This window comes from Lepidochelys olivacea (assembly GCF_965140295.1).
Source record: "Lepidochelys olivacea isolate rLepOli2 genome assembly, chromosome: 2".
NCBI classification, from domain to species: Eukaryota; Metazoa; Chordata; order Testudines; family Cheloniidae; genus Lepidochelys; species Lepidochelys olivacea.
This window is the reverse complement of record NC_140412.1, coordinates 186,768,662-186,786,126: the sequence shown is the minus strand read 5'-3', so window position 1 is coordinate 186,786,126 and position 17,465 is coordinate 186,768,662. Positions and strand designations below refer to the sequence as shown.

General features: G+C 38.9%; 1 protein-coding gene across 36 annotated transcripts in view; it reads right to left on the bottom strand.

Moving 5' to 3' along the window:
* Positions 1 to 17,465, bottom strand: part of CLASP2 (cytoplasmic linker associated protein 2) — a 265,493-nt gene that overhangs the window by 109,518 nt on the left and 138,510 nt on the right. For 32 of the 36 annotated variants that reach the window (XM_084618633.1, XM_084618647.1, XM_084618644.1 and 29 more), the window contains 4 exons: positions 14,657 to 14,824; positions 10,542 to 10,597; positions 8,490 to 8,663; positions 1,726 to 1,749 (listed from right to left, as the gene is read on the bottom strand). In XM_084618633.1, coding sequence (XP_084474759.1) covers positions 1,726 to 1,749; positions 8,490 to 8,663; positions 10,542 to 10,597; positions 14,657 to 14,824 — 422 coding nt within the window. The remainder of the gene's footprint in view (positions 1 to 1,725; positions 1,750 to 8,489; positions 8,664 to 10,541; positions 10,598 to 14,656; positions 14,825 to 17,465) is intronic. The other 4 variants (XM_084618663.1, XM_084618636.1, XM_084618648.1 and 1 more) reach the window with 1 other exon arrangement.

Genomic DNA, 17,465 nt, shown 5'->3' with positions numbered 1-17,465 from the left:
CCACCATTATTAAGAACTGGGGAAGTACCCTAACTGTTAGTAGCTAACTGAAAGCTAACACTAACTAATTTTGAGGAGAAAACTCTTGGCTTCAAGGAACTGGAGAGTTCACATCCATCCTGGCATGTAATTGGAAGGAACAGAGGTGAGAAGGGCATTCCACCCCTTTTATAGCCTCCACCTTCGGTGCATCAGGATGCCAAGTGGAGGGATGGGGTGCAAGAGCACTCTAGCTGATATTCCTGCAGGTGGATTCTACCGCAAGGCAACACAAATGGGTGCAACACCCGTAAATAGGAATATGCAAAGCCACTTGAAGAACATCATTTGTACTCCATGATCTTTACTGGCTTACAATTAGCTGCAAAGTGCAATTCACCATGCTGGTTATCCATAATTCTTCAAATGGTTTGGGATTCTGGTATTTTACTAATCTCTTCTCCTGTGTGCCACCTAACTGCATTTTCAATGGAGACCTTGGTTCTGGAATTCAATCCCTCTTGAAGTCTGCTAGACTCTGATGGCCTTTACGATGTGGTTCAAAATGAGTGTGTATTTAATATGATTATTTGCTCATCTGACTCAATAATGGATGAAAAGATAGGGATGACGGTAGGGAATGGTGCCTGCTTTGTTGATAGTAGCTATTGTTCCTCATTTTTCTAAACACTGGGATATAGTTACAATACATGTGGCAAAAGTTTATATAAAGAGTTTTCAGCATCTTTCAAGCCAACATGGCCAATGGTAACATCCTTGAACAAATATCAAACTCAGCTATTATGGCAAGGCAGGAAACAGATGAAGCACTAGTTCTAGCTACTTATTGGAAGCATCTAGCTGTAGCATAGTAACAATTGCTAGAAGAATTCTGCTTCTCAGAAGGCCTTTTCAATTATGACAGGAGATATAGCGGACAACTAGCTAAAGACGGTTTAATACATAGCTAGAACAAATAAATACTAAAATGCAATTTGAGGGAAAGTCTATAAACCTTTAAAACATTCTGTTAAACATGCTGGAGGCTACGTAATCCATGAATGTAGGCCTACTCAGCAATAATTATCTTTAAAAAGAATTAATTTAATTAAAGTTGACAGTGTCTTGTTAAACGTCTCCTAATTTGATTATTTTAAAATATAGGTATGGACAGAGCACTCTTTACATAATACATCTGATTTTTAAAAGATCTAAAATATTTTACAATAATTTTCTGCTCCCTTATTGATGTTTATAAAGGTCTTCTTCACAAAAAAGAAACTGACTGACAATACAGGAGAAATTGTGAAACCCCTGAACCTCTGAAACACAAGGTACTGCCAAATACACAAACTTTTCACAGTACCATATACAAAACTTTAAAGATTAAGTTTTCAAGTTGATGGTACCCTAGCTGGTAAAGTCAGCATCTAAATAAAGAAGGACAAAAGCTTCTATTCACAATGATTGGTCATTACAGAAATAACATCAGATTTAAGATAAACGAAGTTTCTTTTAAAGCTGGACACCTGACATCCATAACGTCAAGATATATTGACAAATACAGTAATAATACGAAAGACAACCACTTTAAGACTAAAATTAGTGTACAGAGGGGTTAATGAAGACATTTTGCATATTAATCAATAGAGCTGTGCAGTACAAACATCAAGAACTTTACATTAAATGCAATTTCCAAAAATGTTTTAGTAGCATTAGAAGAGGGCAGACAAAACAAGTTCTTACCATCCATCTTGTCAGAAGCATCCTCTTTGTTGATAGAGCAGGCAAAGAAACAGGGAAAACTTAGTGTGTTAGAATGAAGACTTTCATAACACAGAGTCATAAAACATTCATTAAAGAAACTATATTAATAGTAAACACTGCAAACATCTGTAGATCTAATTCATGTGTGTAAACTCTAGAAAAGTCAGTGGTTCCCAACCTAATGTATGCGAAAATATAAGATAGGGTACAAGACCCCCTCAAAAAGATGTGGAACCTATCTGCATTATCTAGATTTGAGCAAACTCTGGAAGCAAATTTTATGAACTTTTTCAGGATACATCAACTGCTTGGTGCTCAACAGTCAATGAGAATTCAAATTTACATACATTTATAGTGTTACTGAACCACAGTGACCCCACTTCTGAAATTCTGCCACTTAACTTGAAACCTCAGAAGGGGAGGCAGTAGAAATTTAAGAAAAAACAGGCCAGCACAGTAAAGGAAGAAAAAAAGGAAGGTCGACTAGTACATACAGCTTAAAAGCAATTAAAGATTTTTCTACTCATTTGGCATGGAGTGTGGTGTATTGCAAAAAAGGAGCACCCAGATTTTGAGTATAATATAAGCAAAATAAAGGCTGAGTACCACTACAATACTTACTAGTGCAGTGTTTCTCAAATGTGGTCACTATGACTGCATGCAGCCACCAGAGTTTTTTTCCTGCGGCCACAACAGCCTCTTGTGAAGAGATGGGGGAGGAGGAAAAGCAGTAGCCCCACCCTGAAGTGCTCAGGGGTGGAATTCAGCCTCCCCCCCGGTTCAGCCAGAGTCTCGGGCGACAGGCCATAGTCCCCCCTCACCTGGCTACAGGGTAGGACTCTGGCAGCGGGCTTCAGCTGCAGGCCTCCTGAGGTGGGCTTCAGCGCCCCCCCCCCACCAACTTCAGGGCTTTGGGTTTCAGCCTCCCCACAGTAGCAGGGCTCTGCCCGTGGGTTTGGAGCTTCAGCCCACCCCCGACTCCACCCATGGGGCTCTGGCTCTGGGCTTCTGCAGGGCCGGCCTTACCGGGCGCTGTGGTCCAGAGGCAAAAAATGGGGTGAGCCTGGGGTCTGAGACCATGGAAGGGAGCCTAAGGCAATGCGGGAGGGGGGGAAGCAATGGGGCCAGGAAGGCAGCGGGGGGCCAGGGGCACCAAATTATAACTGTAAATTATTTTTACTATTGAGTCTACAACAAACCCTACAACAATCAATTACAATGATTTGGACACATAAATATGCATATTTATTTGTTTTTCCTGAAGTTACTTAAGTATTTTAGGAAATAAATTGTCAGACTGTCCACCAACCAGAGTTGGTGGCTGCACTCAGAGGCTGCCAAAAAATTTGTTGCGAGAACCCCTGTACAAGTGAGATATGTATAATCCGCTGAATGTTGCTTATAAGGATGCTAGTAATTTCAGGCCTCACAGCAGAACTAACCTCAAAATGGCTAAAGTCTGGCAGAGAATGTCTTCCTGATTCTACAGCTACAAAAACAAACATATGTTCTAATGCAGTAACAGCACAGGGGAGATCCTTTTTCATCAATAATCAACAAGCAATGACAGGTAGAGGTAAGTAGAGACCTGTGTGCTCTGGTAAGTTGGTCCTGATTTCTACAGCTACTTTAAATTTTAAAAAAAGATTCTAATTAAATAATTAAATATGTACACGAACAACACTGTCAGTACAGTGGCCCTGGTATTTATTTTTATATTAAACTCTCCACATGGAAAGACACAGAAACCAAACTGGAAGCAGGATAAGCACATTTGTAGGACATTTCTGGTAAGATGCTCAGCAATGAAATAATTAACAAATTTGCCCATTTAAACAGTCATTTTAGGTTTCAACCACCCCACTGAGATGAAAGGGACAGTTTACTCAGTACTGTTTCATGCTTCCAGCACATTCTGGCATGCTACATTGCTTCAGTTTACACTCAGTTCATATTTTCAAGGGTATCTTCTTAACTAAGAGTACTAAATTATTTATTTATTTTCAAGAGCTGAGACTCTGGAGCACCTTCCTGCAAGGCAGATCCTACGGTGAATCCACAGCCAGCAAATATATGGATCCCAGGTCACACATCTTTAGAAGGGGCAGGCACATACCACCCACTGTTGCAGTAGTTTACTAAGTTTTAGAATTCTGAATCTTCAGAAATTCCTATCAGTCATGCTGCAAGCATAGACCCAGAAATGGTAATTTCTTGAAAAACATTTTATTTTAAGAGGTTATTGTAAAAAAAAAAAAAAAAAAAAAAAAAGTACGATGAAATAAATTTAAAACATAAAAAGTAGACAGTATTCTCTTAATATTTTACAGAAACATAGAAAAGGGGATTTTGAGAGGCTATCAAATCCATCCCCTGCACTGAGGAAGGCCTAAGTAAACCTAGACCATCCCTGACAGGTGTCCCTGACCAACCTGTTCTTAAAAACCTCCAAAGGCATGGCTTCCACAACCACCCTTAGAAACCTAATTCCAGGGTTTAACTACCCTTATATGATACATCTACACAGCAACTAGACACCCAGGGCTGGACCATGCTAGCCAACTCAGGCTCATGGAGCTTAGGATGCGGACCTATTTAACTGCTATGTGGACTGTCAGGCTCAGGCTGGACCCTGTGGTCTGGAAGGATCCCAGAGCTCTCAAGTGTAATACTCAGCACTTGACTTTACTGAATTTCATCTTGCTGATTTTAGGCCAATTCTCTAATTTGTCAAGGTTACTTTGAATTCTAATCCTTTCCTTCAAAGTGCTTGCAACCCCTCCCAGCCTTGTGTCACCTACAAATTCTATAAGCACACACTCCATGACATTATCACGGTCATTAGTGAAAATATTGAATAGGACCAGATGCAGGACTATCCCTGCGGGACACCACTAGATACATCCTCCCCAATTTGACTGAGAACCATTGAGAACTATATTTTGAATATGGTTTATTCACCAGCCTGTGCACCTACCCTCATCTAGATCACATTTCCCTAGTCTGCTTATGAGACCATCATGTGAGACTGTATCAAAAGCCTTACTAAAATCAAGATCTTGTCTACTGCTTCCTGCTTATCAGCTACACCAGTAACCCTGTCAAACAAGGAAATTACATTGGTTTGGCATGATTTGTTCTTGACAAATCCATTTATTGAAGGATTCCTTTTAGTTTTCAAGTCATTAAAGAGCTCCTGATGGAGCCATACTGGCCTCTCATTATTATTCCTATCTTTCCTTCACATCAGTATAGTTGGCATTATGCATTTAATATTCTCTCTATGAGAAGCTGCCAGCTATTCTGAACATAGTTTAAGACCTATTTACAAGGAACCCACATGTGGCAAGGAAAATAAAAAAAATGTATAATCGTAATTATATGCTGAGAACAATAAAGAAAAAATATTTTGCAGTATGTGGTACATTTTTCTTACTCTCCCCTCATCCCTTCTTTCCTTCACAATTCTAAGACTTCTACATTTTCAGTTTATAAACACTATATTTTTAAAAGTACAAGGATACCATAATAAACTCAAATACCTCAGCCTATTAGTGCTATTACGATACTACACAGATTCAGACACACCATAAATAAGAATGTCATACCATAGACAAAAATAAAAATATGTAGAATTTTAAATTATATTTCTTGTGTAAGATTTCTCTATTAATTGAATCTATTGTTTGGCACTACCAGAACACAAAGAAAGGGCTGAAACAACCTTTTTACAATTATTGCTTGATTATAAGAACACTTTCTAATTTGCATTACTAGTTAACACTAATCATTCAGAGAAAGAGAATAAGACAAAATAATAGCTATTCCATTTGGACTAATGTACATTCATATTCTGTTTTACCTTTAACCCCCTAGACCAATGTCACGAACAGTATTATCGGAATTCTTCCATCAAACATACATCTCAATGTTCATTTTTTCCATTTTAATCTAAGAAGGTGTGACAGAATGTACTCGTGTCCACACCCTACACACCATTGTAATAATCTTTGTAGAATGTACGCCTTGTGAAGTATCATTTGAAAACTCAATTTGGTGGTCATTATTATCATAAAATGTTTGTGGCAACACTGCATGTGAAGTTATAAGATTCCACCGTGTGGTGTTATTAACATGTTCCAAACTAAGGTTGGCAAACAGGTCTGTCTCAAACAAAGGAACGTGTGCTCTACTTAATTTTCATTTACGCAGTAAACAGAGCCATCAAGCAGGAAGTGAAACAAAGGAAACTGAAAAGCTTCCCCATAGTCTTTTGTCTCCTGTTACCCAGCGAAAAATGGTTTTCAAGAGGGGAACCGCAACTCCAAAAAGGAGGGACAAACACCCCCAGGCACCCCTCTTTCTCTCCCTGCCCATCACATTCACAGCACCAGAAGTGACGAAAGAAGCATTTGTTGGACACTGGGAGATGGGATGCTGACCTAAGAAGTTTTGTCAGTGAGACTGCTGAAGGCATGTGGTGAGAAAACTTGGCTTTGAATTTAACATAGTTTGTTAAGTTAGGCACTAGTTGCATTTTATCTTATTTTTCTTGTAAACATTTCTGACTTTTATGCTTCATTACTTGTACTCACTTAAAATCTCTATCTTTGTACTTAATAAACTTGTGGGGTTGTTTTTTTTTTAATCTAATCCAATGTGTTTAAAATGAAGTGTCTGGGAAATTCCATTTGGGGTGGCAGGTTTTGTGCATATTATTTCTATTAAAGAAATAATGGACTTTATATAAATATGTATGGTCCAGGAGAAGACTGGGCAGTTCAGGGCATACATTTCTGGGGGGAAACCTAAGACTAGGAGTGTGTTGGGGAAACCCTGCAGTATAACCCAGGCTGGTAAGAGCCAAGGTGTGGCAGACTGGCTGCAGTAGACAGACAGACATAGCTGGGAGTGACTTACATGCTGGAGGCCGATTGTGAGCAGTCTCTAAGCTGGAGGCTACAGCAGCAAACCATTGTAAAGGGCACCCCAGGTTAGAGGGTAACACAGCTACTCATTAGTCTGGAATGTGCCCCAGGTGTGTCACAAAGGGATAGGTTGGTTTGTTTTTCTAAAAAGACTCCAAATGACAGTTGCCAGCGAGACAATACTTTCCAGCTAATCAAAGCAAGATTTAAAGAATATGTTAGAACGGATCCCGAATATATCCACTAAAAGAATAGCTATGAAACTAACAGCACGAGTAAATCCTCCTCCTAGTCATTCCCCTGCATACAACTTCCAGCATTTACCCTCTTGAAAATTTGTGTGTTCTTTTAAACTCCTATCTAGGTGGTGTTGGGAATGAAAAATGTAGTCCTTTATATGTTCTGAAAGCACAACACTGTTCTAACCAAAAAATTTATTTTTTCTATTTAATTTAGCAAAAGACCAAAGTAATCCTTTCACTTTATCATAGGCAGGATAACGTCATTCTTCTGTATCTCTTCCTCCAACACTATTTTAATTTGACCTTTTCTTTTTCTTTCTTCTGTCTCTACCATGCCTCTTTCCTTTGCTCTTCCCTCCCACAATGCTTGTAGAGTAAGGCTAAATCTCGGCCTTGCCTTGAGCCCTGAAGAAGAATGTGTTGTTGTTGCATCCAGGAGCAGATCATGGACAGATTATGACTCAGAGTTCATGTTTGGAGTTCGCAACACTTCTAGCATCCAACACCAGAAGTGCTATCAGTGATAGACCTCTCCTCAGAAAGATATCATGGTAGCACTTCTTACGTCTAACAGACAGAAGTAGTGTTACTCATTGACAAAAATGCAACTTAGGTGAAAATATACACAGAAGTGCTGGAAAACCAACTCTTCCAAACCAACACTGTACACAATTGTACAGAACAGTGAAAAATATGGAATACAGCTTGAAACATTTCACCATGCCTTAGTTACAAAAGTATTTTAGATTTTTTTTTTAAATAAAATGGGAATTTGAGATTTCTAACAGTGATTGATATATTGCCTCTAAAATTTGACAGAAACCATGACTGCTCCCTTCTACTGAAAGCTTTTGCAGTCCATTTATCTGTCGCTGGAGATCAGAATGAGAGTGTCTCATATACTTTAAGAACATAATGAAAACACTCTTTGCACTGACCTTCTTCGATAATGGAAGCTCTAAAGCAGTGTTTCCCAGACTTGGGACACTGTTTGTTCAGGGAAAGCCCCTGGCAGGCCGGCCAGTTTGTTTACTTGCCGTGTCAGCAGGTTCAGCCGATCGCAGCTCCCACTGGCCGTGGTTCGCTGCTCCAGGCCAATGGGGGCTGCAGGAAGCGGTGGCTGGGATGTCCCTCGGCCCACGCTGCTTCCTGCAGCCCTCATTGGCCTGCTGCAGCGAACCATGGCCAGTGGGAGCCGCAATCTGCCAAACTTGCGGACGTGGCAGGTAAACAAACCAGCCCGATGCGCCAGGGTCTTTACCTGTACAAGTGGCGTCCCAAGTTTGGGAAACACTGCTCTAAAGCATCAAGAACACTTCCATGCCTCAAAATTAGCTCTCCCTTAAAATCATCCATAGAAACCCAGTTTAATCAAAAAATGGAGCCAAGACAATAACTCCTAGTCAGACAATATTGATGTCTCTTAATTCAAGCACTTGGTGCCTAGGTACTACTATTATGAGTGCACCAAATATCCATACACAGTACTTTCCAATAACGGAAGTATTTTTTCATTACCATTTGCTTTCTATGAACTCCAAGAAATAGTTTACAGTAAAACAGAATCTCTCACCTAGTGAAGCATAGGATCCAGGAGGTAGACCAGCAGCAGACAAGCGCCCAGCTCCTGTTGGCTGTCCAGCAGCATGGCGTGCCTTTGCACCTGCAGCAGCATTAACATCAATGTCACTGCGGGACCTCTGCAGTGTTCCTGGACTTGGAGCAGTCTTGCTGCTACTTCCTGAAACTAAAAAGGGTAAAGATGGTAAAATTAAATCTAAATTAAGCCCACTTATTATCAAAAGTTAGGTTAAGATTTTCCATCTCTATCCAGTATATGGTCTTATAAACCATACGGTTAACTTGATTCAATACATTCAATACAATCCTAAATAATATAAAAAGTAACTATATTAAGAGAAGGCTAAGGTTGCAAAATCAAGCCCACAAAAGGTACTAAAATGACAGAATTGTGGTTGCCTGTGCACCCTTAATTCGGCCCCTCTGTGTGCCTGTATTATGATATAATCTTTAATTACAGAATCACATACTATTTTTTCCAGTAGGATCCCTGCCTTATTCAGTGCATAGAATAGACAGTGCTCACGGAAGGGGGATCATTCATTTATTTTATCTTCCTCATTCAATGCACTGTCACGGGCCTTATTTAATACACACCATTCCATCTTCCTGCCCTGTGCACGAAGTACAAAAGCACTAATTTCCACATAAGCAGTTCTGTGGTCCATTCATCATAGTATCCAAGTGCTTCATAAACATTAATTTATCTTCACATTATCTGTGAGATTAGGTGATATTATCATCTCCAGTTTCCAACTGAAGAACTGAGGCAAAGAGAGAAGGACAAATTTGTCCACTGATTTAAAACGCGCAACTTGATGCAACTAGGACCAGATTTTTAAGAGTACTTAACATTTTTCTAGCACTTTATATATTCACAGCACAGCTCTAGTTCACTTCAGGTATGGCTGTGAGTGTTCAGCATTTCTGCGAATCAGACCACTGGGTCTCAAGTTTGGCATCCAGAAAATGAGAGACATAATGGCCACCGGTAAAAAAGTGTGGTTTAAGTGACTTAGACAGCATCAAATAGGATCTCTGTGACAGAAACAGGGATAGAATTTGATTTTCTAGGGCACAATTCAACTACCTTGCCTATGAGACTATCCTTTCTCTTCCTGTAGTCTCCTGCCTCACTCAAAACACTCTTCCAATTTCTGCATTAGATTAAGCAAAAGTCCTACAGACAACAACAGTCTCATTCACTACACAACCCTGACTCATTCCCTGATCAGGTCCATCTTGCTCACTGAATGACGCAGTGGTCCTGCATAAAAGAATAGTATGAGATTCTTATCAACGCATACACACAAGATGGTAAATTAAGGTAGCAGAGGTAACTTAAATTCTTGCATTTAACCACCCTTTGAACTTTACAGTTTCAACCTAATATGGGGGGGGGGGTTTAAAATCTATTTATTTATTTAGAAAGTTTAACAGGTTTACAAATCACAGTCATGCAAATATCAGAAACAAATGGATAATTACAACAGTGAGTTTATTTTTTTTGTTTAGAGAAAAATTACGCAGCAATATAATCCTCAAATCTCACTAACAGAATGTTACCTTATTACAGAGTGAGCCTCCTTACACAATCCAGGATGTGATATTTCTGGTAACTTTATTAAACTGAGCGAAACTACCAATTGCTCATATTTATCAAATCAGGCATGTCTATCAAACATTAATATTAAGACAATTGGCAGGTGTGCATTTTTTTGGCAGGCAAACATACTTTAAGCATTGAATATGGTAGCCACATATCTAAGGGTCTATTTTTGCTGGGTACATAGATAATTGATGTGTTCATTTTTCTATTACAGAAAAAATAGAGTCTTACGAAAAATGATAGCAGTCTAAACTACAGGTGGAACTGGCATCAATGCATATAATAATGCAATTCTGTATTCGAATAAACAGAAAAATACAAAAAAAATCTTAAATTACAGCTAAGTCTAATTTAAAATAGGAACATAACTTTCTAGATGGTCAATTTATAAGACACAAGTCTATTTGTGTGAATTGTATAGCAATGAGAGCATACCTCTGCCAGCTATACTTGCTGGGCTGGCTGTGGACCATTTAGAAGATAAAGGACGACTGAAAGAAAAGCAAACAATAACTATATTAGTAAGAAATGAAAATTACGAAAACACTTTTCAGTCCTTCATCTTTTTACCTCCATTTTCTGTTTCTACTTTCTGGAGTGTTTTCGTGTAACACACATACTATATAGAACGACGCATAAAGCATGCTCATCCTAATACATCATCTGCTTTTGCACATTACAAAATTAATTCCTTGCTATAGTATTATTTAATACTTTGGTGACTGCAGACATAATATAAACCCTTTAATATAAACTGCAGGCATACAGAACTATCAAGATCCATCCAGAAGCTTGAGGAAAATATGTTGGGTGCTGAAGGTGGCTCGATTCGGTTTCTCTTGCTTTGCTTTCCACACCTCCTCACACATAAACCCCACTTTTTAAAAAAAAAAAAAAATCTCTTCTGAACCTGCTCCAACTCTTGTTCTACATTTTCTTCCAATCCTGCCTTGGTGAGTAGTTCTGCACAAACAAAATTTTCTGGTGCACTCCTCTCCCTCAATCACTAATTGTCAACTCTCTCCTCTCCCTGAGGCACACAGGCACAGAGTAAGGAGCCAAAAACCAGTTCTCTTGTTCTCAAGAGCAAGGAACACTCCCTTTATTAGTGCTCAGCCTCCAGTTCTGGCTATATGCTTCACAAGTGAGAAAAGGAGAGACTAAAAGACAAAAGGAGACTAGTAGAACACTAACAAAATGAGACGACATCTGATGGCAGGATATTTGTTCATTGATTCATCTATAACCATTTCTATGTTAGGACACAGCTTGGCGGAGAAAAACACAAACAATAATCTGATGAGGTTCAACAAGGATAAGTGCAGGGTCCTGCACTTAGGACGGAAGAATCCAATGCACCGCTACAGACTAGGGAACGAATGGCTAGGCAGCAGTTCTGCGGAAAAGGACCTAGGGGTGACAGTGGACGAGAAGCTGGATATGAGTCCACAGCGTGACCTTGTTGCCAAGAAGGCCAATGGCATTTTGGGATGTATAAGTAGGGGCACTGCCAGCAGATCGAGGGACGTGATCGTCCCCCTCTATTCGACATTGGTGAGGCCTCATCTGGAGTACTGTGTCCAGTTTTGGGCCCCACACTACAAGAAGGATGTGGAAAAATTGGAGAGAGTCCAGCAGAGGGCAACAAAAATGATTAGGGGTCTGGAACACATGACTTATGAGGAGAGGCTGAGGGAACTGGGATTGTTTAATCTGCAGAAGAGAAGAATGAGGGGGGATTTGATAGCTGCTTTCAACTACCTGAGAGGTGGTTCCAAAGAGGATGGTTCTAGACTATTCTCAGTGGTAGAAGATGACAGAACGAGGAGTAATGGTCTCAAGTTGCAGTGGGGGAGGTTTAGGTTGGATATTAGGAAAAACTTTTTCAGTAGGAGGGTGGTGAAACACTGGAATGCGTTACCTAGGGAGGTGGTAGAATCTCCATCCTTAGAAGTTTTTAAGGTCAGGCTTGACAAAGCCCTGGCTGGGATGATTTAATTGGGGATTGGTCCTGCTTTGAGCAGGGGTTTGGACTAGATGACCTCCTGAGGTCCCTTCCAACCCTGATATTCTATGATTCTATGAATATTCTATTACTCAAGACAAATATATACAGCTCCTAAGCTTTAAGCTGGCTGGCAGTATGGTAGGGCTTGTATTGTGCTGGTACATGACAGTATGGTGTACTGACACCTGTGTCAAGTTGCTATATTGCTTTTATAAGAAAATCTTTAACTGTTTTGGTTGCAAAGAAAACCTCAAATATGCAAGTATTTAAGTGATGCACAGATTTCTATGCAAGTGCGCAGAGCATGGAATAATAGCTCTGAAAGGTTGTGAATTGACCCATACATTTGATTCAGGAGATAATTCAGATGTCCAGTGATAATTTAAATGTCAGAATTAACTATTTCATTCCTCATGTGAGAAAGGAAATGGAGATCGCAGATCTGCACTATTTACTGGAAGTGACATCTCATTTTTGTGACATAGCTAGGTGGTGTTTGGAAGATACTGCCATTTATTTTAGCCAACTAAACTTAAGGAGCCAAGCAGAGCATATGGGCATATTCAGCCCCAGTGAGGGGGAGCCAAGCTCAGGAAGCCCAGTGGAGTTTAGTCAGGAGGCCCAATTTTATTTTGAACACTTGCACAATCTAATTTAATGTCTTTTTTTTTTTAAATGACTCACATGGGTGAAGCTTATTTTGTGAGCAGAACTCAGAAGAGTACTCTCTGCAACTCCCCACACAATTCTACCCCTAACTGCCACGATCATAAAAGTTAAAGCAGCATAGTCAGGAAGGTAAACTAGGTAAGTGCTGGTCTCGGAGTAGCTTGATTAGTATGTTGCAGATCTTCCCTTTCTGAAGTGATCTAATTAATTTAATTCAAATCAGTTTCCTTGTAAGATTGAAGGAATCCATTTACCAAGCTTTGTAAAGCTTCTATAATAAGAGACATGATAACTGAAAAAAAGAAAATATTTAGTTCTCAACTCCTTTGGCTACTGGATGAACTACACAGGACTTTTTTTCCATGACAAAAAATTATAACATTAATACTAGAGGCTATTAATTAAATGGGGCGGGCGGGGAGAAATGTGACATTTAAAACTAAAAATCCTTCTAACTTTTAAAATTCTCCTTTTGTAGGTAATCAAAATTTCACATCAAAAATTTACTTTACAATCTTGCGAATCTATTTTAGTAAGGATGCTGGCAGAAGTAATATCACTTATTCACAGAACAATAGTGCCCACAGTATACTGTACAATTAATCTTGGGCCCAAAGGATCTGTAAGATTTATATTTATTTAAGATTCTTGTAAGTTAATAATGTTGAAAACCACAGAGAATCACATATACTGGTAAAAGGTGACATACTGATTTGGCAGACTCCCAAGCTCAGTGTAGGGAAGAGGGAAGTGAACAATCACAATAAAAGCCAGAGTAGTAACTTCAGGGTAAAAAGGTAAAAAATCACTCATTTGTTTTTATTTCAACTGCTTTTAATATTCGTATTTCCTCCTCCAGCTCCCAACATTCCTACACAATTTACCTTAAATAGTTTGGGAGTTACATGGCTTCCAAAACACAGATGTAAAGCTACTACCCAGCAAGGGTAAGTCCTTTGATAAGATTCTATCTTATCCATAATTCAATATTCAGTCCACAAGCAACCCTTCAAGTTTCATGAACTAATTACTAATGAAGTTCCTAGTAGTGATTATGCATTAGCTTAAGCAAAGGGTAAGCAAACCATCTGTGAATGTACATATTCATTGTTGAAGATACAGTGTTGCCAACACCATTTCCTATAAATTTCTATTTAAAAATGTTTAGATAATTACAAATGACATATTGCAGCTAAAATTTGGAATGGATAAAGGGAAGGAACTCAATTTTTAAGGCTACCAGTCAAAAGTATTGCTGCCAAAAAATTAACGTTTCAGTGTTTGGGTGGGCATGTTTTCTACTCCCCTTTGGCCCACAAACAAAATCAGTGAAATCAAGTTAACTCATTTAGGAAATCACTTATCTAGACTAAGGTCTTGACAGTTTCGTTTTCCCAAAATTTGGCACCATTAGCAGATTGGTTCTGAGAACTGAAATGGTATATTTGTTTTCCATACAGATTTCTTTTGTAGCCTATAGAAGATGTGATCTAAGAACAGAACCTCATATGTTCGGGATGTCTTCCATAATTTGAAGGATAGAACCACCACATACTACTCTTTCCATCACCACATGCAGCTTCTATTTATGAAGCAAGGCCAGTCCTTTTCCCATGAGGCTTCTAAATGAAGAGAAGGTGTACCTATTGAGGATAGCAGTACTGTGTCAATTTCAGCTAAGTGCCAATTTCAACTTCATTTTGGCAATTAGAACAATACTGAAAAAGAAAACTGAAGCAGTACTTGAGAAGATAAAATTAACTCATTTTTGTTCATCATGGAACTCTCACTACTCCACTGTTCAGATGAAGTGTAGGCACATTAGAACCAGACAATTTTTATTCTTTCAAACTGGGAATCATTTGACACTTACTTGAGGCTCTCCTGTGAACTTGAAGATGACCTGTCTGACTGAGGGAGAGATGCTACACTGCCAGAATTCTTCAAGTAAGTCTGGAGACTTCTTTGATATGACGGCTCAAGGTTATTGTACAGGGCCTCTGCTTCACCAGGAAAGTGACTTCTAAGACCCAGGTAAGTCCTACAAAATAAAAGAATAGCCAGGTAGAATTGTTACAGGGTTTGTTTTTTGTTTGTTAATTTTTTTTTTAAACTACTAAGAAAAAATGAAAATCCAGCTGTGACACAGGCTAGAAAGGGTTACACAACTAGTAGGCTAACTGACCCAAATTCAACCTTTAGAAACACATTAAAAAAGTATGTAAATGGTAATTAGGGCCATTTCATGTTATATAGACTAGAGCTTTGAAATGGAAACCTGTATTGTTAGAGAATTAGAGGTAATACTAATTGAACGTGTTTACTTATATCTTGCTAATGTTAACCATGTAAACAGACAGTTTCTATTGATTCAGAGATCAAAAGGGAGTATTAACATTTAGATGAAACTTGGATGTGACAACGTCATTGCCTATATTTCACTTTGAAGTTAGTAGTAAACCTTCTATGAACTGCTTAATTAATAATTATCTTATACTAATCAATGTAGCCAACAACCAGTGATGCTTAGGAAAGAGAAGGTTACTTCAAAAGACTGTTGTTCACACAAGGACTGCAGGCTGGCAAGAGGCTGCAAAAAATCTCTATAAAAACTCTTGGGACCTGATCCTTTCATCTCAAATTTGCTTATGCTTCATTGGGGGAGTTTGGACCACAAGACTGAGATCTCCAGTGCAATCTGGATCACCCTGATGTTGAACATTGGACTGAACCTATGGACTAATTCTAAAAGAACTCTGTACAACTCTAAAGCTCACCATCTCCACTACGAAATTGACCTAACAACAACATTCATGTCTGTATGTATAATGATCTTTTAAATCAGTAGTCTCTCTTTTCTTTGTTAGTAAATTTTAGTTTAGTTAATAAGAAATGGGCTACAAGCATGTATTTGGGTAAGATCTGAAATATTCATTAACTTGGTGGGTAATGTGTCCGATCTTTTGGGAATCGTAGAACTTTTCAGATGATGTACAAGATTTTCAATACACCTCATCATATTTGACTTGGCTGTCTGGTTGGGAGCCCAAAGACTGGGTTGCTTTTAGGGAACTGTTTTTGGCTTCTGGGTAACCAGTAAGGTACTGCAGAAGCTGTTCTGTTGTTGGGTTGGTAAATCTAAGTATCAGAATAACCACCAGTCTTGGGGATTCTCTGCCCCATTCTTTGCAGTTTGCCCTAATTGAGCAATCTCAGAGTGGCTCCCCCGGGACCCCAGTCACACCAGCACTGAAATATGTGCTGAATGCTTCCCCACTAGCCAGGTTATGGAGGCATCTAGCACGAAAGTCTGAACTAATCTTTCCAAAATAACTTCTGTCCTCCCATCACATTCTCTGTGAAACTCTTTTGATATTTCCTGCTCACTGAAGATACCCCAGAATACACCATCAAATATTAGCAGTCAATAGTATCTGTGATGTCACAGAATGATCCAGTTTAAGAAACTTTCAGTGAACCAGCAGAATATAAAGGGCTTTTCTCAAAAGGGAATTTTTTTTTAAATGTTAGTTAAGATTTATGGTGATTTAATTTTGCTTCAGAGTTTGCCTTTGAAGTAAATTATTATTTTGGAAAACAGAAGGTGCTTGAGAAATAACATTGAGAAATACTAGATATTGATTCTGCATTTTAAACAGATGTACTTTTCATGTAATTCAGAATTCATTGCACATTACCCAAATGTAAAAGACTGGCCTCGTGGCATTGCAGCAGTGGTCTGCCTTAACGGTCTACAGCCAAACTAAAGCAGCCATCAGAAGTGAATTTAGCCATCCCCAGTTCCATTTATCACAATCAGGTGAGGATTTCAAATCCTAACTGGGACCATTTGTATGCTAACAATAAGTACTGGAAGTTTTATTTTCACTGCTAGGCAAGGTGGTACAGTGGAGAGGCTACAGGACTGCACTCAGGACACCTGGGTTCTATTCCTGGCTCTGCCACTGACCTGATGGGTAACCTTGGGCAAGTCACTTCACCTCTCTGTGCCTCTATCAGGCAGATGGAGCTCATCCCCCAGCACAGGCAGTTCACCTAGGAGAAGGAAAACTCTGATTTCAAACCAAATGGTCTGTCAGGCCTGGCCAGCTAGTTTGTGAAAATTGTGCCAATCACACATGTTCCATGGGTCTGTACCACCACCGGCTGACAGGCAAAGTAGGAGTAATTTTGTCTTCCCTGCTCAGTGTTCTTGAAATGAAAGCAAGGAAATTAAATGTCACAAAGCTATGTTGATACACATTATGTTCACAGATTTAATCTACCAAAAGAAAATAAACTTATGGTTCTTTAAGAAACTCTCACATTGCACACACCGTACATTTTTCAGTTTATATTTAACAGTAACTAGAAATTAAAAGTGTGTGCTATGTGAGGTAGTGCTGCAATAAGGATTTTAACTTTTTCACTTACTAAACTTTGAGCATTTAAATCTGTAAATTTAGTATCTGATGAAGGGTATTTTTGTGCATTTGGTTTTAATGTATTTGAAACAGATTATGAAAAGAGTAGGGGTTGAACACTAGCCTTATCCATTAATTTTCAGTTTTACTTCTTATACTTGTGTTTTATTCTTGTGTAACTGTATGACTCCATATGTGACAAGCAGTGAACCACCTATAGAAAAAAGCATCTTTTATAACAGAAAATAAAAAGCATTC